At 40.5% G+C, this 16009-nt stretch overlaps 2 protein-coding genes across 4 annotated transcripts; both read left to right on the forward strand.

The window, feature by feature from the left end:
- The first annotated feature begins 5496 nt into the window (after nucleotides 1-5496).
- Nucleotides 5497-8398, forward strand: LOC105043079 (probable inorganic phosphate transporter 1-8). 3 transcript variants are annotated; one of them, XM_010920504.3, is made up of 2 exons: nucleotides 5497-5642; nucleotides 6553-8398. In XM_010920504.3, the coding sequence occupies exon 2, from the start codon at nucleotides 6592-6594 to the stop codon at nucleotides 8191-8193; it is 1602 nt and encodes a 533-aa protein (XP_010918806.1). In that variant the 5' UTR covers nucleotides 5497-5642; nucleotides 6553-6591; the 3' UTR covers nucleotides 8194-8398. The 3 variants fall into 3 exon arrangements, with proteins under 3 accessions (XP_010918806.1, XP_010918807.1, XP_073112353.1); XM_010920505.4 differs by having other exon boundaries at nucleotides 5510-5642; nucleotides 6556-8398; XM_073256252.1 differs by having other exon boundaries at nucleotides 5521-5642; nucleotides 6559-8398.
- Nucleotides 8399-13526: 5128 nt separating this feature from the next.
- Nucleotides 13527-14276, forward strand: LOC140857295 (uncharacterized). The gene has a single exon (XM_073256071.1). It carries the CDS (start codon nucleotides 13527-13529, stop codon nucleotides 14274-14276), a length of 750 nt encoding a protein of 249 aa, XP_073112172.1.
- The last annotated feature ends 1733 nt before the right edge of the window (nucleotides 14277-16009 follow it).

Consider the following 16009-nt stretch of genomic DNA (forward strand, 5'->3'; position numbering starts at 1 on the left):
AGCAATTTGATTCCCTGGAGAGCAGTAAGAGCACTGTTTATCTGCCAGAAGTAAGAGCACTATTTATCTGCCAGATCAAAGGCATCGGGATGATCAGCTGGAGGACACATGATGGTGCAATGAGGAGATTAGGGGAGGTCCGATACATACTCGATTTCGAATAGAATCTTATCTCACTGAACAGACTGGATTCAAGAGGCTCCAGGATGGTAGCTGATGGAGAAATCCTGAAGGTACTGTACGGTGATAGGATTGTTCTGGAGGAGAAAAAAAGACAAGAGGATATTACTATCTGAAGAGGAGCCCGATACGAGATGGAGCTTCAGGAGCCAAGAGAAGCCCAGAATGAGGTGGAGCTCCAGGTGGAGGTAGATCGGACATGAGATGCGAGACTCGGAAGGATAATAAGCGATATCGCAAGGTGAGATTCTTATAGCCGCAGGATAATGCCTCAAGCAGATCTCAGGTCAGGAGGAGCACAGCATATCATGGTGATGGGATCGAGCGGTCTGGCTCGATTCCTATGTCTGTCCATCCATGATCAGCAAGCGATTGCCCTTGGACATGGACGTGAGGAGATCTAGAAGCTCTCAGAGTTAGGAGGAGATCGAATATCGAGTCGAGATAGAGATTGATAAGATTTGATATCTCGAGATTCGATCTATATTGAGTCCACAACGATGTCTGCAATGATGAATGGAGTCCAATGAGCTTAAGATCACCCCAAATGGAGTCCGGATGAAGGAGATACGCTCGATTGAAGATGGTACGAAATTCGGAGCGATGGAGGTTGGTGGCGGTAGTGGTGGCATGGCTGCATGCGCCAGCATGCGACTAGGCCGCGAGCTCGCGGCCCAGCGTGCGGATGCACGGGCATGCGCGATGCACAGTCTAGGCCAAGTGCGCACGTGCGGGCACGGCCCAGGCCCACATGGGCGTGCGTTGCACGGCCCGCACGAGGTGTTTCCCACACGGTCCATGCGTAGCATGTGGACCGACAGTCCACGGTGGCCTGTGTGGACCGAGAGGGCATTTTCTCTCGGTTTCTCATGGTTTACCATGGACTAGCAGCTGTTTCCTATTCGTTTCTCGCGGTCTACGCTTTTTTCTGTGGATCGGTGCCCGATCGAGTGGCTTAGGATGTTAGCGGTCATAATCGGATGGCTGTGAGCCATCCCTAGGAGATCCGACTCGTGATCTAGCGCGATGGGATGCAATCTACAGTCATTTTTCGATCTGAGGCAGGATCGGATGGCCGAGAAGCTACAGAAGTCCCATCAGGAGTTGGATTCCGATATAATCTGGGTTTTAAGGCTTTAAAAAGCCCTGTTAATGGAATAGAGGGTGTGTATGCGGTTTTGTTCGGCAGAAGATCCATAGCAATAGAGGCGAGGCACCGATAGGAGCAGAAGCTTCAGGCAGATTGTTGGACAGCGGACAGCGGACAGCGGTTACTTCAGGAGTTCAGGGGGTCTTCCTAGAGAGAGAGCTTTTATAAGGGAGAGCTTTTTGTGAGGGAGAGATTGGATGTACGAGGGTTGAGAGTGTGATCTCATGTTGTAATTTTTTTTTCTCATAGTGAAACTTGCATATCTCATAAAGGCAAGTCTTTTTTTGATTGATCCATATATTTGATTGTTTCTATTTTAGTTCTTTTCTTTTCTGCTGCGACGTACAGTATCGAAAAGATCATGAGAGGTGGTGTCTTGATCAGACATCTCCAACATAGATCATATGGCAGAATATTGTACAGTCCTCGATGATTGTCATCACAAAATCGATAGCCATCAAATAATGCAGGCTGTGTGACACGATATGAACTTGTTGACAATTTTGTTTGATAACCATTTGTCTCCTGATGCTGGCTATCGAGAGCCAAATTGTATTCTACCACCCTACTCATGCAGCACAGAGGATTCATGCTTTGCCCCAACTAAAACCCAAGCACTAAATCTAAAAACTAATATTGCCGTCCTAATTTTACATGTCAACTATCCCAAGGAATATGCTCTAAATGCCTTTGGATCTGCCAATTATAATTTGCTAATTAGGAGCTAGCCTTCATCTGTTGAACCCGTTGCTTAGATCAACATTTTATACTTCGAACTACGGGCTGACAACTTAACTTTCTTGCGTGCCGTTAACTGTGAAGACAAGAAAGAAGCTTCCCTTCATGTTCATGTATATATTTATGTCGCTTGCATATGATGCCTCCCAACTCCACACGTTATTCCGAGATACAAGACAAGGGGCTTTCATCTTGCTATCCGTTTCCTTGATGTTGCCACGCCCCCCTCGGGGATTGTTTAATTGTGTTCCTAAGCTACCACACAACACAACAACAGTCCATGAACGTGAATACGTTAACAACTATTAATAAAATGTTAATATCATTTTCTTGAGGGCTTAGAAGTTATTATCTGATTTTTATCTGAAAAGACTGCACAACTCCTAATAAGAAACATGCCAAGGGTTATTCACAGCGGGTTCTACTCATGCCATCCTATGATTCAAGACACATATAAATTCCATTGAGATATACATTAGTAGAACATGCAAATGAATCCACGAACATGAGCTACCAACTAGATAGTTTGATGATGAAAATTTTCATAACTCGCCAAATCTAAGGTCCCATTTAGCTTTGCTTCAAATTTTCTATTTTCTATTTTTATAAAAATCAAAATCAATTACTATGTTAAAGCGTCAGGCAAAGATGGATGATGGTGAGGGTTAATGTAGATGGTAGCAACGATGGCGACAAAGAAAATGGCGAGCGTTTTATCTCGATTTCTATATTTCTAGCAATAAAAGTAACTAATAACGATACGTAGTAGACCCTTAATTTGTGGTGCAGTTGTTGTAGCTATTATGGTTTTAAAAAAAAAAAATTCAAGCAGCTGGTTGCCAGAAGTCTTATTGGTTTCAGGCATTATGAACGTTCACGCATTTGTCTCTGAGTTAATTAAATTAATGATTCAAATAATAAGGAAGCAGAATATCCCAACGGGATGCCGCTGTTGCAATAATCAATTGGCCTATATGATTGATTAATAAAAAAGGGCTGGCTGAGGTCATATCTCCCCAAGACAATGTCGAAGGATTTGGAAATCCTTACTTAGTTCTCCTTTAATCTGAACATGTAAGATAGTGTGTGGACTATGTACCCTATATAAAAATGGTTTACTTCAAAATTGTGGCAGTTCCTGTTTAAAAGAGATTGGCTGTGTAAGAACGAATAGGTATCAAGAGTTGCATACTTGCATTGGAAGGCAGATGAATGCAACCACTTTGTCAGTAGTGGTGATCAAAGTTGTGTGACACTGGTATGGAAAAGGTCAGAAGAAGAGTAGTAGCCTAGTAGTTACGTCCATTATCTTCTGCCTAGCTAGGATTGCTGGCCATTGAATTTGGGGGCACAGAGCCCACAATGTACACAAATGGAAGCACTACATGAGCGGTTGTCTAGAGCAATAGCTTGGCTATGAACTGTAGGCGAGCTAGCATGAGCAGGAAATATGTCCAAATAAACAGTGCTTGAGGAAAAAAATAGAATTGTAAGGAAGAAAAGGAAAAATAAAAGCTATAGAGTGTCTATATTGTACAAATTTGTGTGGCAATTGCATGGAATGGGTAAAGTGGAAAATTTATCTTCAAAGAAACCCTTGTGAGTTGCATTGGTGTTATGTTGGACAAATAACTCTGGTGATATCCATGCCGGCCCCTCCATAACATTACTCATGGTAAACATTGTCAGATATTCCCTAGAAATAACTTTCACTAGTTTTAACTGGTTTCATATAATATCTATATAAATAATATATAGATATAGACCTCATATAGTATTATTTTTGAGAGCTAAAATTGCTTTTTGGAGGGTCCAAAATTTTTTCAGTAATTTTTGAAACATTTGATAAAATTTTTGAAATATCTTTTTAGTCTTTTAAAAGTTGGTAAAATATATAAGAAAAGAGTGAAAAGGTCGAAAAAGCTCGGAGTTACCACTCCTACCTGCACTCTAACACCTAAAGATGATGAGCTTCTAATTGGATCTCTAGAGTTCCTCATCACTTCACATTCTTTTTTTCCAATTTTCTTTTCCTCCCCTTAAAAAAAAGGATGAGGAAAGTATAACCTTCCAAATTTTGATAAAGACAGGATTCTATCCTCAATTATTTAATACATCTATAAATAACTTTACCAGCTTGATAAGCTATTATTTTGATCCATAATATTATTTCATTAAGATTCCCAATAAAATATTTCTATAGTTCTACTTATTTTATTTTTTATTTTTTTTCTCTTGCTCCTCTTTTTCTTTCTCACTTGCACAGACAACCTTAATTAGTCACACATACTGCCCTATTAAAAAAAAAAAAAGATTCATTTTCTGATTGAATATACAGACGAAAGAAAAAAGACAAGCTTATTCTTTATAACAAAAAACCTAAGAAAAGCTTGGTAGTAAAACACTTCTTGGGCAACATCTGGATGACTATAAAGTTCAACAAAAAAAAAAAAAAAAAAAAGCAGACTTGTTGCTCCTACTTAATTCCAACTGTACCAGCCTAAATTCCAAGAAAGGCCTACTGGAAAATAGCATATTTTTCTTAGCCAAAAAAAGAAAGTAGCACGTTTTTTTGCAGCTGGACGAATGCCAGATATGTTCATATCGTAATAGGTTTGAGTGATTGTTCGAATTTGGTTAATAAACTTACACAATTTCTACAATCGCAGTAGCCCACACAAAAAGTGACCGATGAGAAGGATACCATATAAGTGTGCAACTCAAACAGGTTGAATGCCAAGCCCTAATATCTGAACTACCTGACCATAATCTAGCTTAATCTGGTTGAGAACCAGGAGCTAAGTTTATGTTAGAGCAAACCAGGTTTGGATTGGTGGAGTCAAGTAGGGTCAAATTTGGTTCCTTAGACTTGCTTCTGGAAAGAATTGAACAAAATCTTAGCGAGCAGTTCATGGGCCCAACTGGATCTAGACCTTGTGTTGCACCCCTTGGCCAAGGTTTGACATCTGGACTTTTGCGCGCGTCTTTAGAGAACCCTCCCTGAGCCACAAGCAGATGGTTTATAAACAAAGTCGGTGCCCCTAGCGCCGACTCGAGGCCTTATCGGTTCCGCTCGTTCCGGCCACAGCATGCGCTCCATCTGCCCGCGTGCACGCAGACCGCACGTGATCATTTGGAATCCGTGCCGCGTGATCGCGGCCCCCCGCCGTCCAACCGGGGGACCAAAATTTATTATTAACAATGGATTAAAGGAAATTAAAAAGGGGGAAATATTATGCGGGGTAATTTTAGGGAGGAGAACCAAAGCGAGTCAAAGTCTCCGATGAGAGTGGGAAAGAGCTAGGAAAAGGTGAGCTGTCTACCTGCGCGGGCCCCACTCCCACCGTACGTTGACTCGGGATGGCTTTCGGATATTCCGTGCGGGGATGCCGTTAGCCTCCGCTATTCCCGTGCTATTAATACCCCCATGACTCCTTCCCTCTTCGTTCCACCTTCCCCTTTTTTTTTTCCTATTCTCCTGCTCGTCTCTGTACCTGGAGCTTTTTACTTCATGTTTATTGGAGTTCTCTCAAAGCATCGGTCTTTCCCTTCTTCTGAAAGTGAAAACGAATAGGTAGGCGAACTCCTCCTCTTCTATTGTCTTCTCTTTTATAAAGGAAGACCTTTTTGCGAGTCTATTTGATGTTTTTATGTAATTTAACATGATCTTCTAATATTGAGATTGTCGAATTTATATCTTTTTTTCCCCAAATGTCATAGAGACAGATCGTTTCTTCAAAACCTTTTTATCTAATTATGCATATATATTCATATATTTATGTGGATAAGTACTTAATAACTTGTGTCGCTGTTTATTGACTATAATGCCTGATGAAATGTTTTGGTGGCTTTTAGAGTTTGAATAGGTTGCCTTTTGTCATGTGTACAGTATGTTACTTATCTCTTGTTTATTTTAGTCTTCTTTTATGACTAAATTATCTTTTTTGATTCCTTTTTCCTATAAAGTTCCTATGGTCATGGAACTTCAATTTTCTTTTTATTTCACGTTTTACCAAACTCGGTATTTACTAGGGAACACGATTTCTAACCTCTCTAATTAAAAGAGGATGGTAGCCTATTCTTTTCCTTTGCCCAATCCCTTCGTTCTCCTCCACCAAGTAACAACCAAGATAACAGTCTCCGTCTTAATTGTTACTGGATGCTGCTTGTGGAGTAATCTCCATACCTGCCTCTCCCTTGTTTGTCTGTTCTTTTGTCCCGTTTGCCTCCTTAACTCCTCTCTGAGCCTCACCTACTGTTTTAATTCTTTCCACAAGTCTCCTATCTTCACAATTATTTATCTCCGACTCTGCTTCCATGTGTTGGCAATTGCAACATTGTCTAAAATAACGCCAAACCTACTCCACACCTACTGATCTTTAGTGAAGAGAAATTCTTCTATATTTGTTTAATTTATAATTTTGTATAGAATTTCTTGTATTCGTAAATCTATATACAGATTTTTTTTTTTTTTTTTTGTCTAGAAGAAGAAGAAGAAGAAGAAGAAGAAGAAAGAAAGCAAGATGGCTAAAGAGCTCCAGGTGCTGAACGCACTAGATGCTGCCAAGACCCAATGGTACCACTTCACGGCGATTGTCATCGCCGGCATGGGCTTCTTCACCGACGCCTATGACCTCTTCTGCATCTCCCTAGTCACCAAGCTTCTTGGCCGGATCTACTACCACATCGACGGCTCCAGCACCCCTGGCACGCTCCCGCCGAACATCGCGGCCGCCGTCAACGGCGTGGCCTTCTGCGGCACGCTCTCCGGCCAGCTCTTCTTCGGCTGGCTCGGGGACAAAATGGGCCGGAAGAAGGTCTACGGCCTCACCCTCATGCTCATGGTGGTCTGCTCCATCGCCTCCGGCCTCTCCTTCGGCCACACCGCCAAGGGCGTCATCGCCACCCTCTGCTTCTTCCGCTTCTGGCTCGGCTTCGGCATCGGCGGCGACTACCCCCTCTCCGCCACCATCATGTCCGAGTACGCCAACAAGCGAACCCGTGGCGCCTTCATCGCGGCCGTCTTCGCCATGCAGGGCTTCGGCATCCTCGGTGGGGGCATCATCGCAATCATCATCTCCGCCGCCTTCAAGGACCATTTCAAGGCGCCGCCCTACTCCGTCGACCCCGTCGGCTCCACCGTCCCCCAGGCCGACTACGTCTGGCGGATAATCCTCATGGTCGGCGCCCTCCCAGCGGCCCTCACCTACTACTGGCGGATGAAGATGCCGGAGACCGCCCGCTACACGGCGCTCGTCGCCAAGAACGCTAAGCAGGCGGCGGCCGACATGTCCAAAGTTCTCCAGGTCGAGATCATGGAGGAGCAGGCGAAGGTGGAGGAGCTGTCCAAGAACTCGTCCGGTTTCGGCCTCTTCTCCAAGGAATTCGCACGCCGCCACGGCCTCCATCTCCTCGGCACCACCACCACCTGGTTCCTCCTCGACATCGCCTTCTACAGCCAGAACCTCTTCCAGAAGGACATCTTCACCGCCATCAACTGGATCCCCAAGGCCGCCACCATGAACGCCATCGAAGAAGTCTTCAGAATTGCCCGCGCCCAGACCTTGATCGCCCTTTGCGGCACCGTCCCCGGCTACTGGTTCACCGTCGCGCTCATCGACGTCATCGGCCGGTTCAAGATCCAGCTCATGGGCTTCTTCATGATGACGGTCTTCATGCTCGGCCTCGCCATCCCCTACCACCACTGGACGACCAAAGGCAACCACATCGGCTTCGTCATTATGTACGGGTTCACCTTCTTCTTCGCCAACTTCGGTCCCAACAGCACCACCTTCATCGTGCCGGCTGAGATCTTCCCGGCGAGGCTGCGGTCGACGTGCCACGGGATCTCCGCGGCCGCCGGGAAGGCAGGGGCTATCATCGGCGCGTTCGGGTTCTTGTATGCGGCGCAGAACCAGGACAAGGCTAAGGCTGAACACGGCTACCCGGCCGGCATTGGCGTCAGGAATTCGCTCTTCGTGCTGGCAGGTTGCAACCTGTTGGGGCTCCTCTTTACCTTCTTGGTGCCGGAATCCAAGGGGAAATCATTGGAAGAGATGTCCGGGGAGAACGAGGAGGATGATCCCACATCCGAAACAACTTACAACAGGACAGCCCCGGTTTAGTTTTAATTTGCGCGAGCAACTCTGTGGAAATTATTAGTCTCGCGCTTCTCAAAGCTTTTGTGTGTGATACCATGGGACTTCCAGACTGTTTATTCTGTGATCTCACCATATGGAAGCTATTTTTTCAGGTTTTCTCACTATAAGTTTTATCAATAAAAAAAAGTCTCTGTATCGGCCGCTCGGTTTGTGGAGGACGACACAGCCACATGCTTGCTTGTTTTCTGTTTGGTGTTATCCGGAAGAACAAAGTCGTGAGAGGATAAGCCATCGTGGATTCACAGGGAATCGTTAGACTATGTGAACAGAGTATTTACAGTATAATATATCTGCACCCATGTGTGCGTTCATGATTCGCTTTCAGTACCTGAGGATAAAGAAACCTTGTTAAAAACTAATGTATTAATTCCTGGTTCCAACATGAATTAATTAATTAGATGTGGTGATGTGGTTGAGCTGTTTGAAGTACAAATCGAGCCTTTCCTCCGAAAAAGAAAGGAGCCTTACAATCCTCGCTCTGAAAATCTCTGGTATGTGATTCTGAAATCAAAATTTTGATCAGGAGAAATGGTTTTGCTGAAAAGACCAAACCAACAGTGTTGCTCTCTCTGCTTTGCTTGGCATTCTGGAATTCTCATGTGTTGTTTCTCTGTCTCTGTCCCCTGCTTGTCAGAAAACCAGAGCCGAAGTCCTTGGCAGAGGGTGTTGACCTGGGCCTTGCTCATGATCCTGCTAACAAGGTCAAGTCTAGTTTTAAAATCAAATAATCTGATCGCGAACACACTAATCATCTAATCGCTACAACCTTTGTAGCGTTTCATTGAGGAAGCCACGCAGCGCTGTCGGCTCCTGTATGCATGCTATTTGACAGCCAGCGACGAATTTGCTGGGACAAGGTGGACGGATAATGAATTTGGGACCCCTTGCTGGGTCAGCAAAGGAGTGGTGGAAACGCCACTACTATTCAATGCTACCGCAAGTGGCAACTGGCTTCTCAGATACTTTGGAGAGTTGGGCTCAGGCTTGCTTTTCAGATATTTTGGCGAATTGCGATCAGGCTTGCTGTCCTGTAGATGATGCAATCAAAATGTCATAATTCTTGATCTCAGCAATCACTTGGATGCAAGAGCATTTTTTCCTTCTTGTTTTCTCATTATTTCATTCTTTTAGTTTTAGTGTGTATACTCTCTTTTTCTCTCTCTTCTCTCTCTCTCTCTCTCGTGCTGAGCGAAAACTTGAGAGTTTCCACTTGCAGCGGGAAATACTAGCTTTCCCAACGGTAATCCATGCCCTTCTCTCTGGACACTGGGGAATGGAGAGCTATCCTTTTGTTATGCTCTACAACTCTAGTGTGGCTGGACTCCTTCCCTTTCATCAAAAGACAAAAAGGCTGGGGCGCTAAGTTTATGTTTGTCAAACTTAGGTCCGTACGCCGTTAAACAACGTCGGCCGAGTCATTCCTTAGAAGATGGACCTGCACAGTGCAATTGGATCAAAGGGACCTGGACCACCCCTGAATCCAGTCCATACCAAAGCTTTGGACTGGAGAGTTGGCAAGCAGTTGAGTTGCTCCACCACAGTCCACTCAATCCAGTCCACATATTTTGCAGGCCTGGACATGATATATGATTGCTCGGAAGTTAGCTCGTATATTTTATGCCCGACTAACAGTTGAGCACATGTAAATCATATATATATATATATATATATAAAGAGAGAGAGAGAGAGAGAGAGAGAGAGACTGGGATCCGGTCGACACACACATATTAAGAAGAAGAAAGTGCACTTTGTTGGTAATAATCATCGTTATAATGCTGGATTATTTCACCTTTTTTTTTGTGAATATTTAGAGTTGTCTCGTCAACTTTGGTGAAATTAGCTATCATGACCCATGTATCAAATCACAATAGAGTTCATATGTTTGGAAACATATACCCAAAATAAATTACTAGAAACTCTCACATCACTGAACAATAACCATCAAAACCACCGATATAACCTCGCTCTGATTCTATACAATTGCATGATTATATGATTATATGCTGCAAACTTATTCATTTGGAATTTTGTTGTGAAAAATTGCAAGGTCGACATTCTGCAGTCTAGGTGGTAAATGGGCTTTCCAGAATGATGTATCATTTCTCTACCTTAACATCAAAGTTTACTGAAATTTCTGGTGTTTGCTTGCAGAATGCTTGCTCTGGGAAAGCAGGCCTACATCCATGTACATGGTCGCCTACTGGTAATTTGGCTCTAGGGTACTCCGCATTGATTATCTGATTAAGCCTGTGAACACGCATTTTCCCCTACATATATTGCTTATTTAAATATTTTCACTTTTCAATAGTTTTCTCTGATGTAGTTCTTGTACATTCCTAGCCTGTAACAATGGTTTTGTAGATGCGGGATTAATTATAAAAAAAATCTTATATTTTTTGAAAATTTTTAATTTTAACATAAATTTTTAATTTTTACAATCAAATATATGTACTATCTAATTTGTTGCAATGTTGACCTATCGTTAGTCGGTGTCGAAGTTTGCTGTTAAGATGCAGACATGGAAATGAGGTGTCAACCTGCTAGGATAATGTGTAATCTTATTAGGATGATATGTCATCCATATTCCTAAACACTGACTAATAATGGGAGATAAATTCAACATAAAAAGAGATAGAGAGACGAAGATTGAGAGAGATGGTTTGAGGATTAGGGTTGAAGAGGGCGAGGGTAGATACAAGTGTTTCATTGATTTCCTTCTCCATCAATGATTCCTTTCCCTTCTCCCGGTTGGATTATAGTGTGGAACTAAAAATTTGCAGATTCGAGGGTTATAAAAGCTTCGATATGATGACATGATCTATCACTTTAGCAATAGAGCATTGATTCCCTTCTCCCTTAATGGTCCCTCATCAAGCCTTCCATCAGTGGTCCCTCATTGAACTCCTCCATTGGTGGTCTTGAGAAGCTTTTTGTAACAAAAGATAAAAATGAGTCTGCTCCAAATTTACTTAACTATTCATGTCATTAATTAATTATAGTTTTATATCAGATTTGGGTGATAAACAACTAAAAATTATTAGGTTATCTCATTGAACTCCTCTGTCGGTGGTCCCTCATTGAACCCCTCTGTCGGTGGTCCCTCATCAAGTTGTTTGAAGAAAAGCATGAAAAGCTTTTTGTAACAAAAGACAAAGGTGAGTTTGATATTATATTTAGTTGATTATTCATTTCATTAATTAATTATAGTTTTGTACCGGATTTGGATGACAAACAACTAGAAATTATTAAATTATTGCCCAATGTTACATGCATTACACAGCATATATCACATATGCTGTTGGAATACTTGATTATTTCAATGAAGGACATATTATTTTAATAGATGTTATAATATTATATTTACTAATAATAGATAATATTATGATTTTATCTTGTAGAATGGGAGATAGATTCAATATAGAGATGCATCATGGGGTACTTTGCAAAGGTAAACGGAGGTCACATATATAGGAGGAAAGGTCAATACCTGGGATAACTGTGATCCAGATTTTATTTCATACTTTGAGTTGGTAGACATGGTCATGGAGCTAAGGTATGAAAAGATATCAAGTATATGGTACATAATTCTAAATATGAATGTAAGTGAGGATATTAGAGAAATTAAGAGGGACAGTGAAGTGATGGAAATGGTACCCATCGCACTTCAAAATGGGACCATTATGATATATGTAGAAGATGTTGCTATTCAGGATTTAAAGGGTAAAAATAAAATTGAAGTTATGGAGTTTGATGCTAAGGCTATAGTTACTGATATATTAGATGTAACTGATAGAAGCAATCAAGTTGTAGCACTTGAGGTAGTGAGAAGCCTACTGTAAAGATAATGGTCCTGAGTGCATGCCAATGAAGTCAAGCGAATCTGACGAGACTTTAAGTGATGATGAGCTTATGACAGATAATGAAGAGTATGTATAGACTAGGAATAGAGAGAATGATGTGAGGCAAAAGTGCAGTACTGAAGATGTTGGTTCAAATTCAAGTGTGCCAGATAAACAAAGATCGGCTAAAGAAGAACAAGATGTATTGCAGCTAGGTTTTGGAATAGTTGAGGATAATAAAGCTTCCCAATCTGCACAAATACATGAGTATCATAGTGAGTATGAAGCTTCAGATGCTAAAGACTTAACTCCAGATAGTAGTGAGGATGATCAATTTGAATCTAGGAGTAAGAGGAGGGTAAGGCACACTTGCTACACTTCAAGGTGTGACAGTAGGGATGTAAAGTTTCAACTAGGAATAAAGTTTGTGAGCTCTAAAGAATTTAAGAAAGCTGTTCAGAGATATGCTATAGCAAAAGGATACAATATTAGATGGAAAAGAAGTGGATAGTAAAAGATGGAGGCTAGATGTGTGGACAAGTATCCTTAGAAGATATATGCAAGTTAGATGCAAGTTGAGAAGATATTTGTTGTAAAAACTTTGCATAATAAACATAAATATTACAAGAGTTTGAGGAATAAATAAGCTAATACTGAATAGCTTGCCAAAGAATATGTTGACAAGTTTAGGGTTAATCTTAATTGGAGTGTGAAAGAAATGGAAGCGGATGTAAAAGAAAAATATGCCTTGATTGTACTAGAATACAGTGTTATAGAGCTAAGTAGAGGGCATTGACAATGATTACAGATTCTCTAGAGGACAATTACAACAAGTTGTGGATCTATTGTTGCTGAGTTGAGAAGGACAAATAGGAATGAAATTTTTAACATTGAAGTTGATAGGCCAACTACTGGGGAGAAGTCTTATTTTCATAAGTTTTATGTGGGTTTGATACCCTGAAGAGAGGTTAGCTTGTAGGGTGCAAACCAATCATAGGATTAGATGGTTATTTCTTAAAGACATTTCTAGAAGGCCAAGCTTTTTGTGCTGTAGGAAGAGATTGGAACAACTAAATATTCCCAATAGCTTGGGCAGTTGTTGAGGATGAGTGTGAGAGTACTTGGACTTGATTCCTAGAACTACTGCTTGAAGATTTTAGAAGTCATGATGGCTATGGCTACATAATAATTAGTGACCAGTAGAAGGTACTTATCTTAGTACTTATTTTTTAATTATTTTTTTAATGTTGTGTTACTAACTTACCATGTAATGTTTGTTTACCATAGGGCCTTTTTAATGCAGTTAGAAAGTTAATTCCACATGTAGAGCATAAAAATTGTGCCAGGCATATATATGCCAATTGGAAGAAAGCTAATCCTAGTCATGCACTTTAAAAATAATTTTGGATATCCATACGGGCAACAAATTAGGCAGATTTTAATGATGCTATAAAGGAGATGCAAGAAATATCAGGCAGAGCTATTGAAGACTTCATGAACCAAGATCCACCCCATTTTTGTAAGGCATTCATCAATACTTTTTCAAGATGTGACATAGTTGATAATAACCTATTAGAGACTTTTAATGGTTACATTGTTCAAGTAAGGCATAAACATATAATAGATATGTTGAAAGACATAAGAGTTGTATTGATGGAGAGGATGTTTGCTAAGAAACAGATGATGGTAAACTCAGATGACAACATATGTCCAAGAATAAAAAAGAAGTTGGAAAAAGCTAAATTGAGGTCCATGGTCTGCACTCCAAGGCCTAATAGAGAGTTAAAATTTGAAGTTAGAGTTGTAGATAATAGGTATATTGTGGATCTCAATAAGAAGTCTTGCACATGCAGACAGTGGGATGTAAGTGGCATACCTTGTATTTATGCAATCTCATGCATCAATTGGATGAAACAAGATATAGATACTTATGTTGATGACTATTATAAGAAGAAAACATACTTGATGGCTTATCAGTATGCACTACAGCCATTGAACGGCCAGCAAATGTGGCCCCAAGAGAATATCGAGATTATCTTGCCCCCTACCATTAAGAAGATGCCTGGGAGGCCTAAGAAGAGCAAAAGAAAGGATAAGGATGAAATTGCCAATAGTAGCAATAAGCTAGCTAGGATTGGATTGAAAATGCAATACAAAGCCTACGGCCAATATGGCCATAACAAGAGAACATACAAGCACAAGAACTAGTTTGAAGGATCTAGACATCCAAAGCTCCTATTATATATAAAATATGTACAAATCTAGAATGCCTTATAATCCTACATTACTCATAATGACTGTGCCAACTTCTTGCAAATTAGGAGAAGAGGGAGACTACGAAAGAATCAAGATACAGGAGCCACTTCTCAAATACCAATGCATGCAAGGAGGCCAAACATCTTACGAAGAAAAGGAGGGCAAAATTCAATTGCAACAGATAGATGAAGGGTAACATTGTTTGCAGTTTAGTCTGGCATAAATGTTGCTTCTTTTTAATTTGAATTCTATGCACTGTAATGTTAAAAATTTATTTTTTCATCATCACAGTGTTGAAAAATATAGGTGATTTTATGTATGTATTTAAAAAAATTTTGAAATAAATCACAGTGAAAAGCAACTAGATTAATCATATTAATCTAATATGCATACAATTAAATTAATAAATCAATCTACTTTAGGATCTATGACATGATATATTGTATATAAAATTTGAAAAAAATCAAAAGATAAAATCTGTATGTATACATGTGAGCAATAGATCAAATCTACATCTATCTGAGTTTAGAACTCGATATTTGAGCATGGATCGACGATCACCGCTATTGAAAGATATGATAAAGAGAATCTTTGCTGATTGCTCGCAGTCGTATATATGTCCAATCTCTATAAAAGATCCACTCGAAGTTTCGATCTGATTAATCCTCTTAGGAGTGCTAGTTCGCACAAAGACCATCTTGTTGGTTGATCTGGATTCTTTCTTCAAATCTCTCGAATCTTTTTAGAGGTTGAAGATGAACATCTGAAGGAGAAGAGGATATAGAAGAAGAATGGAGAGAAAATAATTTTTCTTCTTGTTTTTCTCTCTTTCCAAATCCTTAAGATCAAACCCTAGATATCTAGATTTTGCGCTCACCGAAAGAGGAGAGGACCCTCCTCTTCTTTCATACCATGAACCCATGCCCCAAGGCCTCTTTCCGTGAAGACCTCTTTCTCTTCTCTCTTACACACACAAAGAAATAAAACCCCTTTTATTTTAGCATGTAAGGAGGTTAGAGTAAAGAGTCCAACAATGTTTGGATTCTTGCATATGTTGTCCTCCCCTTCTCATAAATCCATGCCAAATAAAATATGGGATGCCCCATCCAAATATTTTTCATAATAAATCAGATCTCTATCTAATTTTTCATGCCAAAAAATTCTCCTATTATTGCACAAAAAGAAGGAATAAAAGGAAGTGGCGGCAAGGTTTATGGATAAGGTCAAACATTATCCATATATAGTAACACATTCAAATCAAATTTGAACCTACCATATAACATCAGATTATATCCAATTTTGGATGTGAGAAAGGGAGGGTGGAACACTCTTTTGCATAGAGAAAGCATCATGCAAACATCTTTTTGTGCATGGAGAAAGGTGGGCATCCAAAATTTGTGGTGCATGGAAGAAGAGTCTAATCTTTTATGGACTCTTGGTTTCCTTATTTGACTCCAAACCAAATCACATCTGATTAAATCCAAATAAATAGATGAGACCCAATCTAATTAGATTCATAAATTTTTTTATCAAATTATAATCTAATTAAAAATTGATTGAACCAAAGTCTTAATCAAATTAGAGACAATTCTCCCTTAGCGATGAGGTCATCTCATAACCTAATCGGATCAAACCTAAATAAATCAAATTTAATTAAATTTTATTTAATCCTCTTTACTCAATCA

The sequence above is a fragment of the Elaeis guineensis genome, chromosome 4, assembly GCF_000442705.2.
Source record: "Elaeis guineensis isolate ETL-2024a chromosome 4, EG11, whole genome shotgun sequence".
In the NCBI taxonomy this organism is placed as follows: domain Eukaryota; kingdom Viridiplantae; phylum Streptophyta; class Magnoliopsida; order Arecales; family Arecaceae; genus Elaeis; species Elaeis guineensis.

Bases quoted from the DNA above. Each gene is read 5' to 3' on its own strand.
- LOC105043079 (XM_010920504.3), top strand. From the start codon at position 6,592: ATGGCTAAAGAGCTCCAGGTGCTGAACGCACTAGATGCTGCCAAGACC.
- LOC140857295 (XM_073256071.1), top strand. From the start codon at position 13,527: ATGCAAGAAATATCAGGCAGAGCTATTGAAGACTTCATGAACCAAGAT.